Here is a 24,355-nt window from a genome sequence, read left to right on the forward strand (position 1 = left end):
AAATGCCATAGTTTATACATGGGAGCAGCCAAAATAAGTGATTAATATGTATTAATAATGATTTTTTGTTACATTTAAATAATGTTTCATACATTAAAGTTTTAATTGTGTACTTCTTTATCAATTTAAAAAATGATTTCCTATTTAAAAAAATTGTACAAATGAAATACTTCAAAAATGTCAATTTATTTATCAATTTAAAATGTATTAGATTATTTTACTTGAGACTGAGATATGCTTCATATTTAACTACATTTTTTAGAATAAATTAATTAGTTTAAAATAAGTATTTGTCAAAAATAATATAGGCTATATATATATTTTTATGAATTAATAAATTGATTCTTTCTTTTTTCCCCCGTAATAAATAGAGACCTGTGATGTAAAAAGCCTTGTGATGTTTCAGCCTGACGGTCTGAAGGTCCCCGAACTGTCCTGCAGTACCGCTGTTTGGATGCATGAGACTCTAATAATGGGAACAAAAGTTTATTTTTTTTAAAAGCCAGTGAGAGAAAATTTCACAAGTTTTGTTTTGGTCTGTAAAGTAGTGTGTCATCCAAACTGATTGTACCCTATGCCCTTCGTCAGAGTCGTTGAGCAGAATGTATGTTATATCAATGCCGTCATAGCGTCGATCCGATGGTGGTTTCACACCAGCCAGGGAGAGGATGGTTGGGAAGATATCCAGACCACTAAGGATTAAAAGTTAGTCATCATATGGTGAAAACGAACACAATCATGTTATACTACATTCATAATCTTTCAATACCTCAGCAGGGCACTGCTGGTGCTGTTGGGTTTGATCTTTTTAGGCCATGTGACCACTGTGGGAACTCTATGACCTCCTTCCCATGTGGTACTCTTGGCTGAGCCACCACCTGCTCAAAATAATGAAAACAGACCATAACATGATAATTCAATTAGTGTGTTTGTTATCTAAAACAACTGAAGACAAGGATGAAATATGCACTCACAGAAAACACTTGTATGTTCGTTCATTTGACTATCTTCTACTTATGACAGATTAAAGGTATGACACCTTACAAAACCATAAAAAGCCATTTGTTTTTAGTAAATAAATCGAAAGAGACTTATATGGCAGCTTATTACCTCTGCTCGTCTGCCATCTTCCAACAAAAGGCCCAACATGCCCAGCAAACTGGCATTTCTGCTCCCATGGGCCATTGTCACCTTAGAAATGGATGCAAAAATTTGCAAACAGAGCCTTTAGGAAAGCGACTAATCCCTCTGAACACATTGAGTGAAATATGTGCAAATAACTTACCAGTGAACCATATCAATGTGTTTTCCAGCTGCTCAGTGCTGACCGCCTGCATGATTGTCCCCACCAATGAGTCCATGTCACTGAGGCTGGCTGTGTAAGGATCTTGCGTCGTAACGTTTAGGAAGGTGTTATGGAACAGTGGGACATGCATGTGAGCAAGAGCCACATACAGCAGGAACGGCTGCTGCTTAGAAATGCTATACAGACACATTAACACAAAACAAATAATATTATACAAATTGTACAGAGGCACAATTTAGTGATGCTTATCAGCTGATATTAGAGTTGCATTTATTTGATCAGAAATACAATTAAAAAAAAGAATATTGTGAAATGATATTACAGTTTAAAATAGCTGTTTTCTATTTATTCATATATTCTAAAATGTAATTTATTCATATGATGGCAAAGCTGAACCTACCTGTCACATTACATAATCCTTTAGAAATCATTACAATATTTTTGTGAAAATCATAGTGTGTTTTTTTCAGAATTCTTTGATGAATAGAAAGCTCACAATTTTGTAAGATTAGAAAATGACTTTATTCTCACTTTTTATCAATTGAATGCATCCTTGTTGAATAAAATGATTAATTCCTTTAAAAATCTTACTGACCCCAAACATGTGAACTATAGTTCATTGTATCAGTTTCTACTGTATATGTATTTGTGAATGGTAATTCATTTTACAGTTCGATTACATCTCTCATCCTCCATTGCTCACTTAAATTTATTTTAAAAAATGAATAATTTAATACCACTGTTAAATGTTGAGCAGCAAGCTCATTGGCGCAGGTGCAACAGGAACCAATCAGCTTGTGCTGTGTAGTTAATACGTAATGTGATTGTCAGCAGGACTGCGTTAAAAGCACCCATCAGCATGCACCATCTAGAGTTTCATAACAGATTGTTATTGGCCATTTTAATGTCAATATAATTTATTGATTTAAACATTTAAGTGAGGAACTAAGTAAAGTGATATTGACTTTAAAACAGTTACAGGTCTCGATTCTCTATGCAAATGCACAGCTGAAATGATAAATAAATGAGACTTGGCTGCGCGCACCCCAACAGATGATAATCTATCCTTGGACTGTGTCTAAGGTCAACAATCTGCAACTTCCCCTGCTTAGCAAACTTGTTTACAGACCAGACCTGATCAAAGTCCAGAAACAGTTGCCCCTGTGAGTAGCAAAACTGTTTTTATAATCCATTTTTAATCAAGAATGTTTTTTTTTTTTTGTTTCACCGTAAGTGCTGAGCCTAAAACATGTACAAGAACTTTTTAATTAACATATGTTTACCAAGAAGTTCAAGAGGTTTAATATCCTTTTAATAACAATAATAATATTAATAGTACAGAATAGAAAGTAATACTCGTTATAAGTAATGCCCAAAATAGCAATTTGCTAGGAAGTCAAACCACTGTGGAAATGAGCTCAGGTTGGTATCCAAATCATAAATATGACTTTCTGTATAGAATTAGGGTCAGAATCAGTGAACATACCTGGCTGTAAATATCTGCTTGACTGCCACTCTGGCATATCTGTCTTTAAGGCTCCATGTATCCAAAGGTTGTTCAATTATTGTCTCATTTTCAAACAGAGGTAGTGCCACTTGAGTGTAGCATCCTTCATGCTTCCTGACGAGTGAACATTTTACATATTTCAGTAAAGCATGAGATATAGGCCTATACAAAACCTCAGGCTACAAGGCATCTCTGATGTGTCTTTTGACTTAAAGATGACCTGAAAAGTAACACACACCTAGTAGTATATTGATTAAGGATGCAGGGAGGGCAGCTGGGAAGGTCAAGGCCTGGTTCATCAGTGCAGCCCATGTCATTACTATAAGGAATACCGAAGTAATAGTCAAAACCTGTAGTGTGAACACACAAAAGTAAGCATATCCTCATGAAATTACTCAAAATAAATGAATAAATGGAAGAAAAAAAATTATATATCAAATTCCATGTCAAGAAATACCCAAGTTTCATGTTAAGAAATGTTACATATATGTTATATATATATATATATATATATATATATATATATATATATATATATATATATATATATATATATATAATGTATATTTATATACACACATTTTATGTTGCTGCCTCATGTTAAACTACTTTAAATAACTTTTTTCACATCAATCTACACTCCATACACCATTATGACAAAGCAAAAAAGATTTGTGACAACTTTCTAAATGTATTAAACAGGAACAACTGAAATAAATACATTGCATAAGTATTTGTATCCTTAACTCAGTACTTAGTTGAATCACCTTTACAGCCTTTTAGCCTTTAAAGTCTTTTAAGGTATGATGCGACAAGCTCTGCACATCTGCATTTGGTGATTTTCAGCTATTCTTCTCCGCAGATTCTCTCAAGCTCTGTCAGGTTGGATGGGGACCACCAGGTTTTTCCAGAGATGTTCGATTGGGTTCAAGCATGGGCTCTGGCTGGGCTACTCAAGGACATTCACAGAGTTGTCCATAAGCCACCCTTGCATTGTCTTAGCTGTGTGCTTAGGGTCAATGGGTCTCATTCATGAAACACGAGCAAAACGAATTTTTGTGTAAAGCGTGTGTAAAGTAGTTCTGGCGTAAATTTTCCAAATGTTAGTTGGTACGCAAGAAATCTCCACCTGCTCCCAGCCACGCGTAAATAGTGCGCTTAACACCCGAACGTTTTGCTCATTAATAAGGCTGCATTTTAATTCACCTTAATCGTGTACATATTTACACAGCATTTTGAAAAAATATTATATATAGTAATTACATATGGGTTTTCTTATTATGAGAGCCAGTAATAGCATCTGCGATGGTGGTCCTTCTCCAGTTTTAATACGATTTTTCCGAAGTGAACTAATTCGTTTTTTGCTCTCAAGCTTAATGTCGAACCATTTTCTTCTCACTTCTGGCAATGTTCGATTAACAGATGAAACTCCATTGACTGCATCTGTAATAATATGCTGCCAAGCTTCCTTTTTTTAGGACCCGATACGCCATGTACGCTTGAAAAAAAATTGTGGCGTTTTGAATGAACTTCTGATAATAAAACTTCAATTTCTGCATCTGAGAAATTTTTCTTTTTCATTCGCATTCATGTCATAATATGATGCCCATATATAGTTGTCAGTCAGATTTAATGGGCGGGATTTATGGTACTTGAGAATGAACGTGCACGCGCATCCAATTTACGACTGATTTGAATTCATTAACACACACACACACACACAAATTTCACTATCACATCTGACGTTTACGAAGTATTTGTGAATCAGGAGAAGAGTTTTCGGGAAGGTCTCTTTACGCGCAAATCACTCGCATATTTACCCGTATATTTACGAATGTTTCATGAATGAGACCCATTGTCCAGTTGGTGAACATTAAATACAGGTGTACCTTCTGTCCTGTCTGTCGTGTCCTGATTGTGCAGGAGATGAGCAGTGCATGGTTCCATGGTTTCCTCCATAGGCTACATGATGCTCATCAGACCAGAGAATGTTGTTTCTCACAGTCTAAAAGAGTCCTTTAAGTGCTTTTCTGCAAATTTCCAAGAGTGTTTTCATGTGTCTTTGTTCCAAACTTCTTCCATTAAGGATTATGAAGGCTACATGCTTATGTGAACCTTCAATACAGCTTATTTTTTTTGTAGTCTTCCCCAGATCTGTGAATTGACACAATCCTGTCTGAGCTCTACTAGCAGTTCCTTTGACCTCATGGATTGGATTTTGCTCTAATATACATTTTTAGCTGTTAGACCTTTTATTGATAGGTGTTTCCCTTATCAAATCATACCCATTCAATTGAATTTGCCACGGGTTACATGTAACTCCACTCGTAGTTTAGTAAAATCTACAAGCGAAATTGGAATGCTCCTGAGCTGAATTTCAAGTGTCCCAGACAGTGTTGGCTAAGTTACCCTAAAGAAGTAATTAATTACTAGCTACTAATTAAATCTTCAACATTCTAATTAGATTACTGTACTAATTATGCTCTCTAAAATGTATTGCATTTTTTATTACTAATTACTTTCTAAATTCCATATCAATCTCGACCAGTTGAACAATACAAGGATACACATGAAACTGCTCTTTATAATTCTATCAAATAAATAATATAAGATTGCACAAATTATTATTGAACTGACGAAAGTATTTAAAGGGAGGTTACATTATAAACATACATTTTAATATTAGATGTTAATTTTGATGTTAAATCTACTATTGTTTTATAAAGAATTGTTCTGTCTATACAGTATTTACTATAAGACCAAGTAACAGTAATTAAATTACGGAAAAATAAAGATTAATCCCTTACTTTACTTTTTCAAGGGAAAGGAGTATGAATACTATGCAATGTAATCATTTCAGTTTTTTATTTTTATTAAATTTGCAAAGTTGTCACAAATCAGTTTTTTGCTTTGTCATAATGGTGTATGGAGTGTAGATTGATGTGAACAAAAAGTAATTTAAAGTAGTTTAACATAAGGCAGCAACATGACAAAATGTGAAAAAATGAAGGGCTATGAATACTTTCGCAAGGCACTGTATAAAATGTATATATATATATATATATATATATATATATATATATATATATATATATATATATATATATATATATATATATACATTTTTATTTGACAGTAATTCATCTTTAAAAATATCATGCATAATTAAAACAGATTCAAATGGAATGAGAAGGAAGAAAATTGTACCTCTATGAACAGGATTGTAGGAACCATTGTGTCCAAGGTGCCATTTTCCTGTTTTAAAATCAATATAAGCACTATAAATGAATGGAAAAGAAATATCACGACATATGAGTTCAGCTCGGGAGGCTTATTAGTTGCCATGGCTACAATGTGTATTTGTTAATCAGGAACTAATCACAGCACAGCGTAGAGTTCATTGCTCTCAGGACGTTAATAATGTTATTCATGTTCTCAGACTTTCTGTACTTACCGATCATTGCTGTATAATAACCTGCCTCATGCAGGAGCTGAGCAAATGTTGTCTCATTGAGTGGCAGTCCCGCGACTGACCGAACTGCAAAATTATGAGTGACCCCATTGCGCAGCCCATGTCTGCCAGTCAGAAGGGCAGCGCGTGACGGTGAGCATGTAGAGGCAGGAGAGTGGAAGTCTGTGAATCTGCAAATCACAAGCACCCAAAATTAGACAAAATCAGGCACAAAACTGAGGCATGCATAGCCAAATTATAATAAAAAACACTACCTTTTGCCCTTCAGCATTAAAGAGTCCAGCCAGGGTGTTGGTGTGAAGTTATCAGGCCTGTTCACCCAGAGGTCACCCCACCCAATATCATCGGCTAAGATAATGATGAAATTGGGTCGTTCCTTCTCATCAGTTTTGTCCTCCTTTCTAATATGGCTTTTGATATGATGAACCAGTCCAGAGAAAAGGAGCAGTGCACATAATCCAAACTGTGCCATTTTTAAATGCTAAATCTTAAAATAAAAAAATTAAAACAGTCATATGATATGAATTATGATATATTTGGCAGAGAAAAACTAATACTCTGATTGCTACAAAATTCTAATAAAAAGAAAAAGTAGTATAAAACACAATGTGATTAATGAATCAGGCCAATCAGAGAGGGGTTCTGTGGCAGGGTTATAATAGTGAAAAAAACTAAAACTATGTATATATACATAAAACAAAATCATTAGTTGAAATTAAAAAAAAATAACCGAAATAAAATACTTGTAAATGTATTTTATTTCAGCGTGTTTCCAAAGCACAATTTCTTATTTTAATTTAGTTTAATTTGATGTACTAAAATAGCTAAAACTATAACTGAAATACAAATTATTTTATTTTAGAAAATTATGAATAAAAAGAACTCAAATTAAATCAATAAAAATAAAAACTTAAGTATCAATGATACTAAAATAACAATGGTCTGCATGGGTACCATTTGATCTCAAAATCAAAAATTAGTGGCCTTAAGCTCATCCAGAGTGTTGGGTCTTGCGTCTCTCAACTTTCTCTTCACAATATCCCACAGATTCTCTATGGGGTTCAGGTCAGGAGAGTTGGCAGGCCAATTGAGCACAGTAATACCATGGTCAGTAAACCATTTACCAGTGGTTTTGGCACTGTGAGCAGGTGTCAGGTCGTGCTGAAAAATGAAATCTTCATCTCCATAAAGCTTTTCAGCAGATGGAAGCATGAAGTGCTCCAAAATCTCCTGATAGCTAGCTGCATTGGCCCTGCCCTTGATAAAACACAGTGGACCAACACCAGCAGCTGACATGGCACCCCAGACCATCACTGACTGTGGGTACTACAGTGCTGCTTATCTGTAGCCCAGGTCAGGCACTTCTGCCGCTGTTTCTGGTTCAAAAGTGGCTTGACCTGGGGAATGCGGCACCTGTAGCCCATTTCCTGCACACGCCTGTGCACGGTGGCTCTGGATGTTTCTACTCCAGACTCAGTCCACTGCTTCCGCAGGTCCCCCAAGGTCTGGAATCGGTCCTTCTCCACAATCTTCCTCAGGGTCCAGTCACCTCTTCTCGTTGTGCAGCGTTTTTTGCCACACTTTTTCCTCCCCACAGACTTCCCACTGAGGTGCCTTGATACAGCACTCTGGGAACGGCCTATTTGTTCAGAAATTTCTTTCTGTGTCTTACCCTCTTGCTTGAGGGTGTCAATGATGGCCTTCTGGACAGCAGTCAGGTCGGCAGTCTTACCCATGATTGCAGTTTTGAGTAATGAAACAGGCTGGGAGTTTTTAAAAGTCTCAGGAATCTTTTGCAGGTGTTTAGAGTTAATTAGTTGGTTCAGATGATTAGGTTAATAGCTCGTTTAGAGACCCTTTTCATGATATGCAAATTTTTGAGATAGGAATTTTGGGTTTTCATGAGCTGTATGCCAAAATCATCAGTATTAAAACAATAAAAGACCTGAAATATTTCAGTTGGTGTGCAATGAATCTAAAATATATGAAAGTTTAACTTTTATCATTACATTATGGAAAATAATGAACTTTATCACAATATGCTAATTTTTTGAGAAGGACCTGTATATGGTTGATATTTTATGTGTCTGATAGAATATGTAATGTACCATGCATCTTTCTATGTACTAGCCTAAGTGTTTCTCTACCTGCCAGAGACCATTGAATTACATAAATGTACATCCATTAGATTGTATTAATGATATAGTAGTCAAACTAACAGTACACTATAAAAAAGTAACAGCTAAATTACCTAGTTTTATTCAAGTCAAAAATAGTATATTGTTTAACATCACTGAATCAACTGAAATGAAGTTACACCAACAAAGTTTGTTTTTAAGGGGTAAATTAGGCAGAAATAGCTCTTTAATGTAGCATTTAGAGGTTGCCACTTTTTCACAGCAAAAAGCCCTCTGGATGTCTCTGAGGAGAGACTTTTCACTGTCGGGTTTGAGCAGATCTTATTGGAGATCTTATGATCTTATGTAACAAACTTGACCTAATGCAAAAGTCCTTTTAAATCGTTCAGTACAGTCACTCATGCAGTTCCCACTTTACACTAGTGGGGAAGAAGAGACAGAGGCACACGGCATGTTCCTTTGACATTCCAGCTCAAGGGAAAGGGGGGTTGCTGGTGTGGCGTTTCATTCAACATTGATTCTAAACCAATCCTCAACTTACTCAACAGCTGTAACCTCCCATCATAGAGGAGCTCAGTGTTTGAGGCAAGCACCACATGGACTCACTCATGGCAGTGGACACACCACAGCACAGCAGAAGATCAGCAACATTCCCCTCTCTCAGGAACAGGTGAGTACTCTTTCTTGTTTTGGTTGTTAAATGTTATATCAATGGTTGAGTGAAACCTTCTACTAAACTCCTATTGACATTGGTCAATTAAGTGCCCCACACAGGAATATACGCAGGAAGACACTAGGACACGCGTATATATGTGTTCTTTATCATAGAAACGACCACGTGGCAAGGAGCTGAGAAAACATGCAGATAGTCCAAGATGAGCGGGGGGGAGGGGGTTGACAAACAGACGTGCTCACTGCTCAAACATTAAATAATAATTTTAAAATTAATTACACTTAATATATATTTAATGTTTATTTGGGACAATATCATGCCACACAGGAGTTACGTTATTTGAGGAAGTTTCGCGGTCTGAATATGGGAATGGGAATGCTGCTGTCCTACAGCATTAGGCAATAACATTGGAAAGAAAGACTAAAAAGAAATGCAAACTTCAACTTTAAACTGCATAGAAAGCTATATTATGACTTAATATAATATTATGATACTTATTAAGGCTCACCTTACCTAATGCTGAGCGATGACTTCATTGAAGGTTTTTCAAACGTTGTTCTGCAGCTTCTGCTGCCTAAAGCGCATCAGTTTGTTGTGAAATCGAGTCCCGCCGCCCCTCTCGTGACGTGACATCCCCGTGTAAACTCTACGCGCCTACCCCAGCGCTCCCACTGTGTGCTACTCAAACGGAAGGCGGCAGCATCCTAGTGAATAAGGGTGTGTGTGTGTATGTCCTTATAGTTCTGTCACTCTGTGTCTTCCTAGTCCAGTCCTTCGGAGGCTTTTAGGCTAGAGTCTTTCTCAGCACTAAACTAGAATGAGGTCCGCGGGTCCTTAAAAAGTCTTAAAAAGTCTTATTTTTACTTATGAAAGGTCTTAAATTTTCGATGGCAATTTGACTTAGACATATCTAAATGTTTTACAAATTAAAACTATCTAATTAGCATCCTTATTTTATTTATTATTCGTTCTTTGTGGATTTGCTCTTCACGTGACATTTCGCGAGACAGCAGGAGAGCAGAAGAAAGCTGGTTAATTTCAGTTCAATTGTAAGTTCATTCTTTATGTGCGTATGGTGTGAGATGTGTATTGTCTATTATGATATTGTAATCATTCTTTTACTTTAACTATGTACGAGGGCGCACTGCGAGCTGACATCGCATTTGTCTCATGCTTGCTTTCACTTCGTGATGTGTCAGTGCTAATAGACGTATAAAGTTTTTGTATTTTATATATATATCATATGTTGTTATCATATTACATCAGCAAGAGGGCTGTTTTCCCGTGCACAATAGCAAATAAAATAGCATATATTTATTTTATATAACAGTTAAATGAACATTGTGAGTTACATTTTATAAACAATATTGTCAATATTGTTTGTTTTCCCTTTATTTCGCTGAAGAGAATTTCAAAATGAAACCGTTGCAGAGTCTCAATGCAAAACACAGCGATGATTTCTTGACTGAAATCCGCGTTTTGAACGAATCATTTTAAGGATTCAATAAACAATCCCTTGCACTTCCTGAATGAATCAGCCGTTTGAACAAATCGGTTGAATCAGTGCCATAGAGAGAGAGTGGTTTCTCTCTATGGCACTGGGTTGAATGAGTGACTCCCTGGGACAGTGACTTGCCGCCGCCTACTGGCGGTTTTAGTTTCACATTTAAAGTAGGCCTACCCTGTAATTAAAATGTTACAATTAGAAATCAGTTCATATTTAAATATTGAATAAAGAATTGAACAATTGAAAATCTCATATTTATTTATGCAATTGTAAATGGAGTGTCAATATATTAATGCCAGTTCTGATGCTTCTGTGTCTCCTCTGCACTGCAAAGATGGATTATGATTAAAGGATTTAATTTAACTGGTAATAGTGGTATTGTGTTATTATTGTAATATAATTTAATTTGAATGTTAGAATTTGACATAAAAGGTGATTCATACCTCGAAGTAAAAAAAAAAAAAATCCATACATGGGTGAAAATGCCCCTGGAACTCAATTTAAGGTTGCAAATATTGCCCTTTAATAAAAAAAATGTTAATTTATTTCACTGCTGTGAACTGACCACTGCATAGAATATGAAAAATTTGAATATCTTCGTTAGTCAGCTGTCAATAACAGGCCTAAACCAGCCATGGTACCAGTACACAAACACAATCAGTAAAATATCATCTAATTATCATCAACAAAACTTTGAAAATATTGAGACATATTTTTGTCAATATTGCGCACCCCCAATTTTGAGGTATTAATTTTGATTTCTTCAGGTCTTAAAAAGCCTTAAATTTGACTTTAAAAAGTGTGCAGATACCCTGCGATGGCTACGTCACAAATGTTTCCGCCCCCAGGGACTCACTACAGGAAAATACTTTGCATCAAAAAACTTTATATCAGCCGCCTTTTTATTATTGCAATCGTCAATAATGACGATCGTCAGTGGTCTCCTAGTGGCTTACATTATTGGCAGTTTAATGCTAGTAGCCTAATAATTAATTTACACCCAAACAAAAGATAACGTGTATGCCTTCATCTCCAAAAACATAATTTTTTGTCTTACATTTCATAATGAGCATTTTGTAATGAATAGTACTGACTAGTTTTCCATCAGTTATTTTTTGTGAATTGGAATGTGTGCAAAGGATTGTGGGTGATTAAAGGAAGTGAAGGATACTCTTGATGCATCCTTCAAAATGAGCTGAATGAAGAACGTGAAACAAAGGCTGCTTTCCAAGGTTCCTTCAAATTGAGATGGCTATTCAGCGGCGCTTGATGACGTGGTAGCCGCGTATTGCTGCCTTATAGGACGCAGCCTTCCGTTTGAGAACTAAGCACCCGCTTTTCACAAGGTTTTGTTCTTTGTCAAGACATGGTCAGTAAATTGAAGGTCTAGCCAGGCCCTAACCCTACCCATGATCTAGCCTAAATTAGGTAAAGCTCCACCCATTAGGCCGTGTTCTAGAGAGGGCGAACAGGAGTCATTTGGTACCACTTGATAAAAATGTTTCACCTACCACAGGAGGTCAACATGAATTTATATGATCTGTTTTTTATTTTCAATTCATTTTTGTATGTGATGCATTGTTAAACCCTGTTACCTATAGGATCTACAGTGTCAAACTGATTTGTGTGATTTTCTACCAATAACATTTAGTAAACATCTAAATAGACCAATTGTATCAAATTAAAAAAATAAATACAATTTAGAGGCAACATGGTTACAAGTAACAGGTATGTATTTAGCATATAGCATATAGTAGCTTATTATTTGTATACTATAGAATTTTGAATCTTTACATTTTTTAGTTTTTATTTGAATTTCATTTGAATTTGTATTAATTTGGTTATGTGCTTTTGTCATTTAATTCATCTATTTTATTTTTATTTAAGTTTTAAATAAGTTTAACTTAAACTTTATATATATATCTGAGTGAAACTGCTTCTCGAACAAGAAAAAATTTAGGGTGGGACTTGATTTTGATAGGATCGTCCAATTGATTGGATCGTTGTGGTTTGCTATTGCTGTGATCTCATGTGAGTGTTGCTTTGCCCTCACGCCAATGCACGTCATCAGAAAAAGAGATGTTGTTGTGACAGGGAGGGGAAGGTTATTTTGATTAAAGATTACAAGGGCACAATTTTTTATTTCATGGTGACTAAGTTTATTTATATAATAATTATATTTCATTTTATTTCAGTTTTAATTAAACATTAATAACACTTGTCTCTAGCATACATCATCAGATGCTCAACTGAAAAGAAACCTTTGGCCTAAAACCTGTTAAAACTAGTTAAACAAATAATATAGCTTAAACTTGTCTTTGTCACATTCACAGGTTATAGGTCAAAATGGCACAGTGGATTTTCCGACTGAAAGGTTGCCTCGGCTCTAAAGTGTACTCAGAGGTCCCAGATGGTGGTTGGGGTTGGATTGTGGCTATGGCCTTTTTCCTGGTGGAGATGTTCACTTATGGGGTTATCAAAAGTTTTGGGATTTTCCTCAAAGACCTAATGAGTGATTTTGGGGAGAGCAACAGTCGAGTATCATGGATCATTTCAATATGTGTCTTTGTTATGACTTTCACAGGTAAAAACTGTCACTTTTGCTTTCAATTCTAGAACTCCGCTTAGCTGCATGTTGACTCTTTATACAGTATGTGTTAATTTCTGTGACTTTGGCATCCATGTCTATGCACCTTCAGCTCCTTTATCATCAGTGCTGAGTAATCGATTCGGCTTCCAGCCAGTTGTGATGTTTGGTGGATTTCTCATATCTCTGGGCACAATCTCAACTGCATTCACCAGCTCCATCAATCAGATGTACCTCAGTATTGGGATTGTGACCGGTAGGAGAAGCCTTGCACTATACATACACTATCGTTCAGAAGTTTGAGGTCAGCATGATTTAAAAAAATTAATAGGCCTATTTTTCTCTTGAACTTTCTATTCATTAAAGAACCATGGAAAAAATTATCAGGGCCACAAAAATATTAGGCAGCACAGCCCGTTTTCAACATTGATAATAAGAAATATTTTATGAGCACCTAATCAACATAGTAGAATGATTTCTGAAGAATCGTGTGACACTGAAGACTCTCTGCATCAGAAACAGATAGCATGTTCCATAGTTTAGAAATGTTTCTGACGTTTATACGGCTGTTTTTGTAATATATTAAATATGATTTTCGAAAGACGAGTTGCGGTCTAATATAACACCCAGGACTTTTACTGCAGAGGATGAAGTAACAGTACATCCTTATAAATGCAAATTGTATTCTAAGAGATGTATAGAGGTTTTTGGTCCATTAAGTAATATCTTAGTCTTATCTGAACTTGAAAGAAAATTACTGGCCATCCAATGTTTAACTCACTCTGTCAACTTGGATAACATGGCATAACAGTGGAAATTAGGAAACCACCTTAATGCCTGTCCCTGAATACCAGGTGGTTTAGATCATTCCTTTCAGATCATTACCATTTTGATAAACAGGAAAAAATCGTCATAAGATAAGATAGCATTAGATAACATCAGTAAATTATGGAGTGCCACAAGGATCTGTGTTGGGCCCTCTGCTATTTTCAATATATATGGTGCCACTTGGTAATATTATAAGAAAACATGGAATTAGTTTCCACTGTTATGCCGTGTTATCCAAGTTATTTAACAATAAAAATACAAAAATTAAGCACAAATGTGATGTTTATCTAAAGTCATTTTTACTTATTAGTATGGTTGAATTAGATCATTGAAGGTCAGCAGCAAAGACATTGGTTAATAAAGTGAGATTACATTAACATAACATATTTAATTATTGCCTGGCTTGCAAATTTTTCTGAGTTTGCATTTCACTATTTTTATTCATTTTGAGGAATACTGAATCTGTTTTTGTGCAAGTGAGCTGCGTAAATGCATGCTCACATTTAGTCTAGAACTACAATAACCATCATGTTTACTCTCGATTCTCGTGTCTGTAAATAAATGGAAAAACATATTCACAATATTTGAAAAAGAAACTCAGATATATTGTTGTATATTTAAAATGCGTTACATTACTAGTTACTTGAAAAACGTAATCTTATTAGGTAACTTGCGTTACCCCCAACACTGTTCATATCTGTTAGATGTTTATATTTCATATATAAGTATAAAATATATGAGTACAACTAAACTTCTCCAGAATTCTCTTTAAATAGACATTTTACAATAAAAACTAATAATCTACAGTGCTGTTTAGAATTATTTGCCCCCTTGGTAAATATGATCATAGTTGGCAGTAAAAAAAATAAATCTGCATTGGTTATCCTTTTGATATAGCCTATATATTTTTTTTAAATGCAAAAATCTAACCTTTTATTGAAGTAAAATAATTGAAAGAAGGGGGAAAATCACATTATGAAATAAATGTTTTTTTCCAAAACACACTGGGATCAATTATTTGCCCCCTTTTATTAAATACTTAGCATCTGCAATGGCCATCACAGTCTCCAGACCTGAACCCTATAGAAAATGAGTGTGATGAACTGAAGAAACAAAGCACCAACATGGATCTGGGAATCTGAAGGATCTGGAGAGATTCTGTATGGAGGCATGGTCTCTGATCTCTTTTCCGGTGTTCTCCAAACTCATCAGGTATTATAGGAGAAGACTCAGTGCTGTTATCTTAGAAAAAGGAGGTTGCAAAAAGTATTTAATAAAAGGGGGCAAATAATTGTTCCCAACGTGTTTCGGAGAAAGTGTTTTGGAGTGTTTTTCCCACCACTTTCAATTCTTTTATTTCAATGAAAGGTTAGATGTTTTTTTTTTTTTTTTTTTGCTAAAATACCAAAAGGATTAACAATGCAGATTTATTTTTTACAGCTATCTTTGATCATATTTACCAACAGGGCAAATAAATCTGACCAGCACTGTGTATGTTTGATTAAAAAGATTGATTTACCAGCTATAAGCAAAACAAAACATCTAATGATTTTCAGATGTCCTTTTCTCTCTGTAGGACTGGGTTACTGTTTGACATTTCTGCCAACCGTCACAATCTTGTCCCAGTACTTCAGCAGGCGTCGTTCTGTGGTCACAGCCATGGCCTCCACTGGAGAGTCATTTGCTATATTAGCTTTTGCTCCAGGTGAGGGGAGGTGTGCTCCACTGCAATATCCATCAAATATTATATGTCATAATGTTAAAACAAGAGGTTTATTATTGTAACACGAAGAGTCGCTCATATTGTTTCTATAGCGTTCACAGCTCTAAAGAACTGGATTGGCTGGAGGTACACAATGGTGGTGATTGGAACGTTGCAGGGAATCGTTATTGTCTGTGGTGCTCTGCTCCGTCCCATAGTCATCAAACCAAAGACTTCTCCAACAGAAACTGAGCAGATCGTCACATACTCTCTCCCTGAGGAACAAATGCAAGGTTCTGTGAGCTCTGGAGATTCAGGTGTACAGTCAGTTGATGAGCTGGAACGGGACCTCAAAACTGGGAAGGAACAGGGAGAAGCTGAACCACTTCAGATCCTCCCAAAACAACAGGACTTTACGAGTAAATATAAGCTCTTGGATTTGACTGTGCTGAAAGAAGGTAGTTTTTTGTGTTATTCAGCCTTTGGTCTCTTTGCAACACTGGGCTTTTTTGCCCCACAACTGTATGTGGTGGAGCTCAGCGCCAGTTTGGGTACCGATAGAGACAAGGCTGCCTATATGCTGTCAATTATGGCCATCGCTGAGATCTTTGGACGTCTCTCTATCGGATGGGTCCTGAACTGGGGGCACATCAGGAAGATATTTGTACTTCTCGTATGCGTGTCACTGATGTGCCTAGTCCTAGTGTTGTTCACTGTGGTAAATGGGTTCTGGGGACTAACAGTGTGCAGTGTGCTTTATGGTTTCTTCCTCGGGAACATTGCATCCACGCACATCCCAATGTTGGCCGAGGATGATGTCGTAGGGATCCAGAGGATGCCCTTAGCTGCAGGCGTCTACTTCTGTATTCAGAGCTTTGCAGGACTGGCTGGTCCACCATTAGGAGGTAAGAACAACTGGATTTCTTATTATCGATGTTGAAAACAGTTGTGCAGTTGTTGTTGTTTTTTTCAACTTTTGATCAATTTAATGCATCCTTGCTGAATAAAAGTATTAATTTCTCAAAAGAAAATCTTACTGACCCAAACTCTTAAACAATAGTGTATATAAAATGCAAACCTAAACAAGCAACTTACTGCATTCCCCCCCCCAAATATACTAGGTGTCCTTGTGGATATTACACAAAGGTACAGTGCTGCATTCTACTCCTGCGCTGCGGGAATGGGACTAGGTGCCATCTTCCTTGGGTTTGTACGTCCAGCTAAGACAGGTCATCTGTGTTCAAGGAGGGATTGTGGACGGAATAAACCCACAGTGGAGCAAGTGTCCAAAGACAAAGACAGCCCGGAGGAATTCCTAGAATTGGATAACCAAGATAAGTCTTGAAAAAAAGACATCCTTTGGGAATTTAAATGAACTGATCTATCAGACCTGTTGATTAAATAGGAAAAATTGTATAGCTAAATGTATCTGCAGAACAACTACATTATGATTCTTAATAATTGCTTAAGGGGTTAGTTCACCAAAAATGAAAATCCGGTCATCGTTAACAAACAAGAACTCCAAACTCCAGAAGAGTTTTGTTCTTAGGTGTTCTTAAACTAATATTTTATTTACTGTACACATGTGCATTGATCAATGTTTGTATGGGAATAAAAGCTTAAATAAAATCTGTTAAATCAAATGTTTCTACAAAAAACTTGGATTAAACAGTTTGATTCATATGAATTTATTTACTATCCCTTTATGAACTAGTGTCAAAGTTTTGGTGGAACAGATCGGGTTTCATTAAAAATATCTTCATTTGAGATTCGAAGATGAACAAAAAAAGTCTTATGGGTTTGAACGACATGAGATGTGAAATGATGATGACTGAATTATAATTTCCGGGTGAACTGTCCCTTTAAGATGTGCAATTGTTGTTACCTGAGATCATAAATGAAAGTAAAAACTAGGACTTTTGTTGATTAGAGTCCTAGATACAAAAGAAACAAACATAATCTGTAACAGGAAACCACATTTTTGTGGTTTTAATGATTATAAGCAATGACTGGGTGACTACTAGGCACTGATGGGTAAAGCAATGACCAAAGATAATGTTGAATTCAGCAACTTGAAACTCATATAGCCTAATACAAAATCTAAATGTTATAGAAATGGCATGGGGTATTTGATGCTTTATTTTAAAAAGAAACTATCTATATAGATTCCCTAATATTCTTTTATGAATATTTGCAAGAGAGTAATGGATTGCTTTTCAGTACTTCATATTCAGCTCATTTCAGGTCAGCTTTTAACTACTATACTACAGGACCATTTCCTGTAACTAAATGTTAAACCCATATGAACAACTTTATAAATGCAAATAGTGTATGTTTAGTCACAGAATAAAACATTTTAATTGCGAGAAAAAAAGTCTTATTTTCTCAGAATTGTGAGATGTAAACTCACAGTTATAAAGTTATAAAGTCCAATTCTAAGGAAAAAAAGGCTGAAAGGCTTTTTTCCTCAGAATTGCGAGTTTATATCTCACAATTATGACTTTTTCTCACAATTAAAATTTTTATTCTGACTTTATATCATGCAATTCTATCTTTATATCTCCCAATTGCGTTTTATAACGTCAGAATTGCGAGATGTAAACTCGCAATTGGGAGACAAAAAGTCACAATTAGCTTTTTTATTTTTTATTCTGTGGCGGAAATATTCTTCCATAGAGTGTTGTTTAGTCTTTCAATGCTCATGACTGTGTTTTCAACTGTGGATAACACTTATATATCTATGAAATAGAGATTACTGTGAATTCAATATTTTACAGAGCTCAGATTGTTGCAACTGTGAAATGAAGTTGAAGGATGTCCAATGTAATGCAAAGCCAAATTCAAATGTGAAAGTGTCTTATATGACGGCGTCATCACTTACCTCTTTAGGTAAAACTGTATATGTTGTTATGGAACAACTGTCACATGACTTGAATTTTATAACTGGAAAGGAATTATCTGCTGTATGTTCAGTGGAATGTGAATGTGCAATGTTCTCTTCTCTTTCTGCATAAAAAACTTTTTTAGTCTTTAAATCAGATAAAAAATTAATAAATATACATACTTTTTTTAAGGCTGCTGTCTGAAAATTGTTTTCTGATTTGACCGATATCTTAAAAGCAAAAACAAAGGGAAGAGAGAAATAAAATTTTATTTTGTTTGATCCATACATACAAACCAAAAGCATTACTTTACAAGTACATTTACTGTATTTTCCTAGCAGAAGCTTTCTCACCAAAGCTCTTTTCAAGAATGTGCATATAACATGTCTCAACTTGTCTTGACATTGCTTGTCGGCTGGTAGCAAAAGATCATACTTGCTGGTTCATGGTGTTTCACTGTCCAATATTTGTAAGCACTTATACAACCAGTCTTTATACTCTTGAAAGGCTTGTGTGGGTTTTGAATGTTGTCCATTGCTGTCAGCTCCATCTTCAATCCAGTGCAGTATGGCCTGTAGAGTACATACCAGTATTATATTACATTCTATATATTGATATAACTGTATATTGATTATTTGATACCATGTTATATTGATTACATCAGAGGGCCAGAACACTAGAGTGCAAATTATTCAAAATAGATTTGGGCTTACCTTGTATCTGTCAGCTATTTTGAATCCAATGGCAGACTGTAGTTTACGTAAACAGATGGGGCACAGGACAAGTGTCCGACGGTCAGACTCCACTAAGTGATTGGAGCCCTGCATGACACAGTTTAGCCACTGGCAGTGCTCCATTCCGAATATATGTCCAATCTCATGAGTCAGGGTCTAAAAGAGATGCACAAATAACAGGTCTGATTAAAAGAGCTCAAATACAAAGTTTAGTGCACTTACAGACAGCCACACATTTTCAACCACGCAATGACCTAGATCAGTGTTTCTCAACTGGTGGGTTGCGACCTAAAAGTGGGTCGCAAGACCGTCTTGGGTGGGTCGTGGATTGTGTAGTCAAAGAAACAACAACAACTACAAAAAGTGTGAAATGTTTTTCAAATGCGAGACTTTTAGTTTGAAAGACGTGAATGAACTCCTGTTGATTCCACTGTCAGATGCAGTTTAAGTAAAGAATGCCTGAGAAAAACATTGTGCTGATTGTATCAGCTGTCAGATGAGATGTTGTCAGGCAATATCTCAGGGTCATTACTCTAACGTTACTTTAGTAACTTTTCTTGTCAGACGTTATACTGTGCTCACGGTGCGCGCTCTTCAATTGCACGCAAATGCTAATATATCCCCAGCAAGCAATAGCCGTCATATCCCGAAATAGTCCGGCTATGAGTAACCCGCTTCTAGCCAAAATATGGTTACATGTCGTTTTTGTCTAAATAACTTGCGAGATGTATGATATTCCATCATGTAAGCAAAGTCAACAGTGATTACAAGGTGTTTGATTTCATTTCTTTGACATGTTATCTAATTGATGACTAGTCTATTCTTGGGCTTATGGTTAGACATCTATTAAATTTTCACTGAAATTTTGCTTTGTTTTAGCCTAGACGTCAGGGCTGTGTTTGGACAGCTATTAAATGGGTTTGGGTCTTTTAAATGCAAAATTGCTTGCTGGGATCACTTCACTATAGAGCAAAGGAAATTACGAGCATACAACTTCCTAGTTGCGTTGTCAATTAATAAGTCATGAAATTACGAAAATCGTACCAATAAATTACATAATTGGTACGTTGTGTTTTAGCTTGGAAAGATTTGCATGCAGGTATAATGTACATTATATTCATCAGAATCAGTGTCCATATGTTTCATTAACAGCTCATGTTAGTATTGTGTATTTACCATAACTTTAGCCAAACCTTAACCCAAAATACCACTTTATTTCCACTTTGTCTTCTTTTCTATATTTTTGATGACTATAGTGGCTCATGCCAACTTATTGCTATTTAATAGACTTACCTTATACTGATGATCAGTGTTAGTGATATTCTTCAATAATATGTATGGTAAGTAAATTGAGACTGTGTGTGTGTGTGTGTGTGTGTGTGTGTGTGTGTGTGTGTGTGTGTGTGTGTGTGTGTGTGTGTGTGTGTGTGTGTGTGTGTGGCCTGGTAAACCCTACATTATGGGGACAAAATGTCCCCATAAGGATGGCAATATCTGAAATCCTTGTTCGTATGGGGACATCGTTTGGTCCCCATGAGGAAAACAGCTTATAAATAATACTAAGTGATGTATTTTTAAAATGTAAAAATGCAGAAAGTTTTCTGTGATGGGTAGGTTTAGGGGTAGGGTTAGTGTAAGGGAATAGAATATACAGTTTGTAGAGTATAAAAATCATTATGTCTATGGAAAGTCTGGAAACACTACGTGTGTGTGTGTGTGTGTGTGTGTGTGTGTGTGTGTGTGTGTGTGTGTGTGTGTGTGTGTGTGTGTGTGTGTGTGTGAGAGAGAGAGAATGTCAGATGGATGAATGGATTTTAGATGCAGTGTCTTTTCATCTATAAAAAATCTTTGTTAAAATATCTGTTCACTGGTTTTGCGTTTAAATATATGGTATATTCCAAAGCATAAAAAGCATTGGTGCACTTTTTTCTGTGTACGGGTTGGGGAGTTTAGAAGCACAGTCATCTCACTTCACCTTGCAGGAGCGGAGTAGGAGAACGCTGGTGATTGGAGGAGTGTAGTAACTCTCAAACACAGAATAGTCTCCTTGCTTTAGCTCTATTTTCCTCTTAAGCCGCCCTGCATAGCTTCTCTCATAAAAATGATCATCATATCGGGCGAAGCTGAAGACTCCCATTCCTACAGTAACAAGAACATTCAAACTTAATAGAACTGCTAAAATGACAAAAGGTGTATTAAATCAAAACGCACACTGGGCTACAATGACAACATTCCTTTCAAGTTACAAAAACATTTGAAGCACAAGTTAATAAGACCACTGCAACTGAATCAAAAATCACCTTCAGTTAGAGAAGCCTGGCCAAAAACAAAATTCCATGACTCTTTAGGGTACAAGTCGACCATGGTGATCCCCACAATGCAAAAAGCATCTCTGGGCTTCCTCTTTTTCAAGAAGTTCAACAGCTCTCCTGTAAATAAAAGAAAGCAGTTTAAAAGTCAAAGTGAACTACCTTTTGTAACCCATGTGCAATTATCACAATGTATAATTCAGTCACAACAGATTTTATCCGTCAGGAATTGACTGGATTGTGAAAAATAGGCGAATGAAGCCCAGACCAAATTTAAGTCTGCCAAGTGTAAGTGCCTCACTGACTATATTCTGGTTGTGTTCTGTTGCAGCAATACTAACCAGCATGAAGCTGAAGGTTATGTGTGTTGTTGTTGACCCGAAATGAACAGGCTGTAAAAGCAACTGTTACTGGTGGTAAAAGCTTGACCACTAGTCCGTAAAAGAACGCCTGACAGTAGTCCTTCATCCATTCAACATACTGCTCTGCCACAGCCGCTCCTTCACCAAAAGAGCCTGTGCATTTATCAACATGATCAAATTACAAATGTAAACATGATAATAAATGACACATTTAAGCTGTTTTACATACTTCGTACACTAACCAATAGTTTGAATATAAATGGTTTTATGTCCACAGTTTGGAGAACGGCGGTATGGTTTGATGTAAAAACTCTGAAAGTCTTGAAGATCTTCTGGATGTGCAGGAATCCAGTCCGAGTCTGAGTGAATGGTGATGGGGCTGAAAAGTGAATTGCCAGGCAGGAGTCCATCTTCTAGAAACGTCTTCTCTGCTCTGCTGAATTTTTGAAACATTTTTATTAAATCTTTCCGTGTGGACAGGAGAGCAGTATGCAGTCCCTCAACAGGATGCTTAATAACCTGCATCTGTCCATAGAAATACACACACAAACAGTCACACTACAGACATCCATGTAAAGTTGAAATATTAATTAAGCATTTATCAAACCTGCTAAAACATATATAACAAAAATACACTAAGTTCAAAAGTTAGTAAGATTTTTCAATGTTTTTTTAAGTCAAGACTGGATTTATTTGATCACAAATAGAGTAAAAACAGCAATATTGTGAAGAATGTATTTTAAATGATTGAATTTTCAGCAGTCATTATTTCAGGCTTAAGTGTTACATGATCCCTAATTTAAGAAATCCTTCTAATATGCTGATTTGGTGCTCAAGAAACATTTCTTATTATTGTCAGTTGAGCTGCTTATGAAAATCATGATTATTTTTTTTTTTCTCAGGATTCTTCGATGAATACAAAGTTTTGTAACATTATATCCCCTGGTTTCATAGACAAGGCTTAAACTAGTCCCAGAATAAAATGTATATTTGAGCTGTTTTGACTGAAAGCAACTTGCACTAATATCTTAAAATATGTCACTACCATTGTTTTGTCTCAAGATGCACATCAGTAATATTTTTTTTCTAAGGCACGTTTTATAAAGCTACTTAAATACCCTGGCTTAATCTAAGCCCTGTCTGTGAAACCAGGACTAAATGTCTTCACTGTCACTTTTGATCAATGCATAGCCTACTTGCAGAATAAAATTATTAATTTATTTTAAAAACCATTTAAATGGTAAAAAGAAATTATGGTATGTAAAGAAAAAATACCGTAATATTTTTTGTTGTTGTTGTTGTTGTTGAAAATAAAACCAAGGAAATGCATTAAGAAAGTAAATAAATTAAATGTAAATTTTGATTTAATCATGTTGAATAACTGTTCACAAATGTGGCTCACCTACTCCCTACAACCATACATTAAATATCAAACATAAAATGCATGTATACAGGTTTAGTAATGTGTCTTGCTGTATACTGTACTGTAATTTACTGTATTGCGCCCAACGTTTACTGTCACACTTGCACTGTATATGCTACACTGGAATGCACTGGATGTATCATATTGCGATAATGTCACGCCATTAATTATTAAAGTTGAATTGTTTTTTTTACCACGGCGTGTCAGAGGAATGCGACTTCGCAGTCTCACACACACACGACTGAATGAACACAGTTCGACTTGACTTGACATTCGTTGTGATTATAACATAAAATAAATGTATTAGCTATAACAGATCAAACGCACATGTCAACACATATTAATAAAGCTGAGGCTACCTTTAAAATGTGTTCCAGAATGAAGGTCGAAGACTATTGTTCAGTTTTACCTGAAACATCCAATGAACGAAACAGCAATAGAAACGGAAACCATAAACGGCAAACCTAGTTGAGCTGCATCTGCAGCCTACGCAGCATTTTAAGCATCAAGCTTGTTCAGATCAGAACAAAATTCCAGTTTTACATTGGCTGCCATTGTGTTTTTCAAATGTAAAGTCCCAATCCCTGTAATAACTGTTTTTAAAACCAGTTTTTTTCCCTGATATTTTGGGGAAATATATATATTTATATGTATATTTTTACAATATTTAACAATTTGTTAAAATGTATTTAATTACAAACAACTAAAAGCATATTCTATTTTATATAGAGCCAAATATTATAATACTATTGGAACCGGGTGAGTAATTAATCCCATTTATAATTAGTGATATTTCAAACATAATTCAATAACAAAATATTGAATTGAAAGACATCTTAAACACATCATCTTTAGAAAAGTAGCAGTTATTAAATAAAGCATGAAAAAGCATGATTTCTAAAACAAAATCTACATGGGAACTGGA

General features: G+C 35.7%; 3 protein-coding genes across 7 annotated transcripts in view; 1 reads left to right on the forward strand and 2 right to left on the reverse strand.

Annotated features, from left to right (window-relative positions):
• arsg (arylsulfatase G) overlaps nucleotides 1–9,744 on the reverse strand; it is a 26,236-nt gene extending 16,492 nt beyond the window's left edge. For 2 of the 4 annotated variants that reach the window (XM_077201005.1, XM_077201006.1), the window contains exons 1-11: nucleotides 9,610–9,691; nucleotides 6,540–6,772; nucleotides 6,268–6,455; nucleotides 6,021–6,068; nucleotides 3,052–3,163; nucleotides 2,793–2,927; nucleotides 1,286–1,482; nucleotides 1,111–1,191; nucleotides 770–878; nucleotides 572–692; nucleotides 376–466 (exon numbers count right to left, since the gene is read on the reverse strand). In XM_077201005.1, coding sequence (XP_077057120.1) covers nucleotides 376–466; nucleotides 572–692; nucleotides 770–878; nucleotides 1,111–1,191; nucleotides 1,286–1,482; nucleotides 2,793–2,927; nucleotides 3,052–3,163; nucleotides 6,021–6,068; nucleotides 6,268–6,455; nucleotides 6,540–6,757 — 1,300 coding nt within the window. In that variant the 5' untranslated portion in view covers nucleotides 6,758–6,772; nucleotides 9,610–9,691. Of the gene's footprint in view, nucleotides 1–375; nucleotides 467–571; nucleotides 693–769; nucleotides 879–1,110; nucleotides 1,192–1,285; nucleotides 1,483–2,792; nucleotides 2,928–3,051; nucleotides 3,164–6,020; nucleotides 6,069–6,267; nucleotides 6,456–6,539; nucleotides 6,773–9,604 lie in introns of all 4 variants that reach the window. The other 2 variants (XM_077201003.1, XM_077201004.1) reach the window with 2 other exon arrangements.
• slc16a6a (solute carrier family 16 member 6a) lies at nucleotides 8,984–18,793 on the forward strand. Its single transcript, XM_077201007.1, has 6 exons — nucleotides 8,984–9,093; nucleotides 12,937–13,187; nucleotides 13,303–13,446; nucleotides 15,595–15,723; nucleotides 15,834–16,625; nucleotides 16,842–18,793. The coding sequence occupies exons 2-6, from the start codon at nucleotides 12,950–12,952 to the stop codon at nucleotides 17,063–17,065; spliced, it is 1,527 nt and encodes a 508-aa protein (XP_077057122.1). The 5' UTR covers nucleotides 8,984–9,093; nucleotides 12,937–12,949; the 3' UTR covers nucleotides 17,066–18,793.
• A 59-nt stretch (nucleotides 18,794–18,852) lies between these two features.
• Nucleotides 18,853–24,001, reverse strand: amz2 (archaelysin family metallopeptidase 2). 2 transcript variants are annotated; one of them, XM_077201011.1, is made up of 7 exons: nucleotides 23,790–24,001; nucleotides 22,250–22,532; nucleotides 21,987–22,160; nucleotides 21,637–21,765; nucleotides 21,312–21,475; nucleotides 19,316–19,492; nucleotides 18,853–19,174 (listed from the first exon to the last, which is right to left on the reverse strand). In XM_077201011.1, exons 2-7 carry the CDS (start codon nucleotides 22,530–22,532, stop codon nucleotides 19,046–19,048), a joined length of 1,056 nt encoding a protein of 351 aa, XP_077057126.1. In that variant the 5' UTR covers nucleotides 23,790–24,001; the 3' UTR covers nucleotides 18,853–19,045. The 2 variants fall into 2 exon arrangements, with proteins under 2 accessions (XP_077057126.1, XP_077057125.1); XM_077201010.1 differs by having other exon boundaries at nucleotides 23,840–23,933.
• Between the last annotated feature and the right edge of the window lie 354 nt (nucleotides 24,002–24,355).

Source organism: Siphateles boraxobius, unplaced genomic scaffold, assembly GCF_051911475.1.
Source record: "Siphateles boraxobius isolate OS27281-9 unplaced genomic scaffold, OSU_SipBor_1 46, whole genome shotgun sequence".
NCBI classification, from domain to species: domain Eukaryota; kingdom Metazoa; phylum Chordata; class Actinopteri; order Cypriniformes; family Leuciscidae; genus Siphateles; species Siphateles boraxobius.

Excerpts from the sequence above, each read along its gene's own strand:
- amz2 (XM_077201010.1), bottom strand. Across the intron at positions 22,161-22,249 it reads CATTTATATTCAAACTATTG|GCTCTTTTGGTGAAGGAGCG; the intron begins GTTAGTGTACGA and ends ATAAATGCACAG. Across the intron at positions 19,175-19,315 it reads AAATAGCTGACAGATACAAG|GCCATACTGCACTGGATTGA; the intron begins GTAAGCCCAAAT and ends TGTACTCTACAG.
- slc16a6a (XM_077201007.1), top strand. The coding sequence starts at position 12,950 with ATGGCACAGTGGATTTTCCGACTGAAAGGTTGCCTCGGCTCTAAAGTG. Across the intron at positions 13,447-15,594 it reads CAGTATTGGGATTGTGACCG|GACTGGGTTACTGTTTGACA; the intron begins GTAGGAGAAGCC and ends TTCTCTCTGTAG. Across the intron at positions 15,724-15,833 it reads TATATTAGCTTTTGCTCCAG|CGTTCACAGCTCTAAAGAAC; the intron begins GTGAGGGGAGGT and ends TTGTTTCTATAG.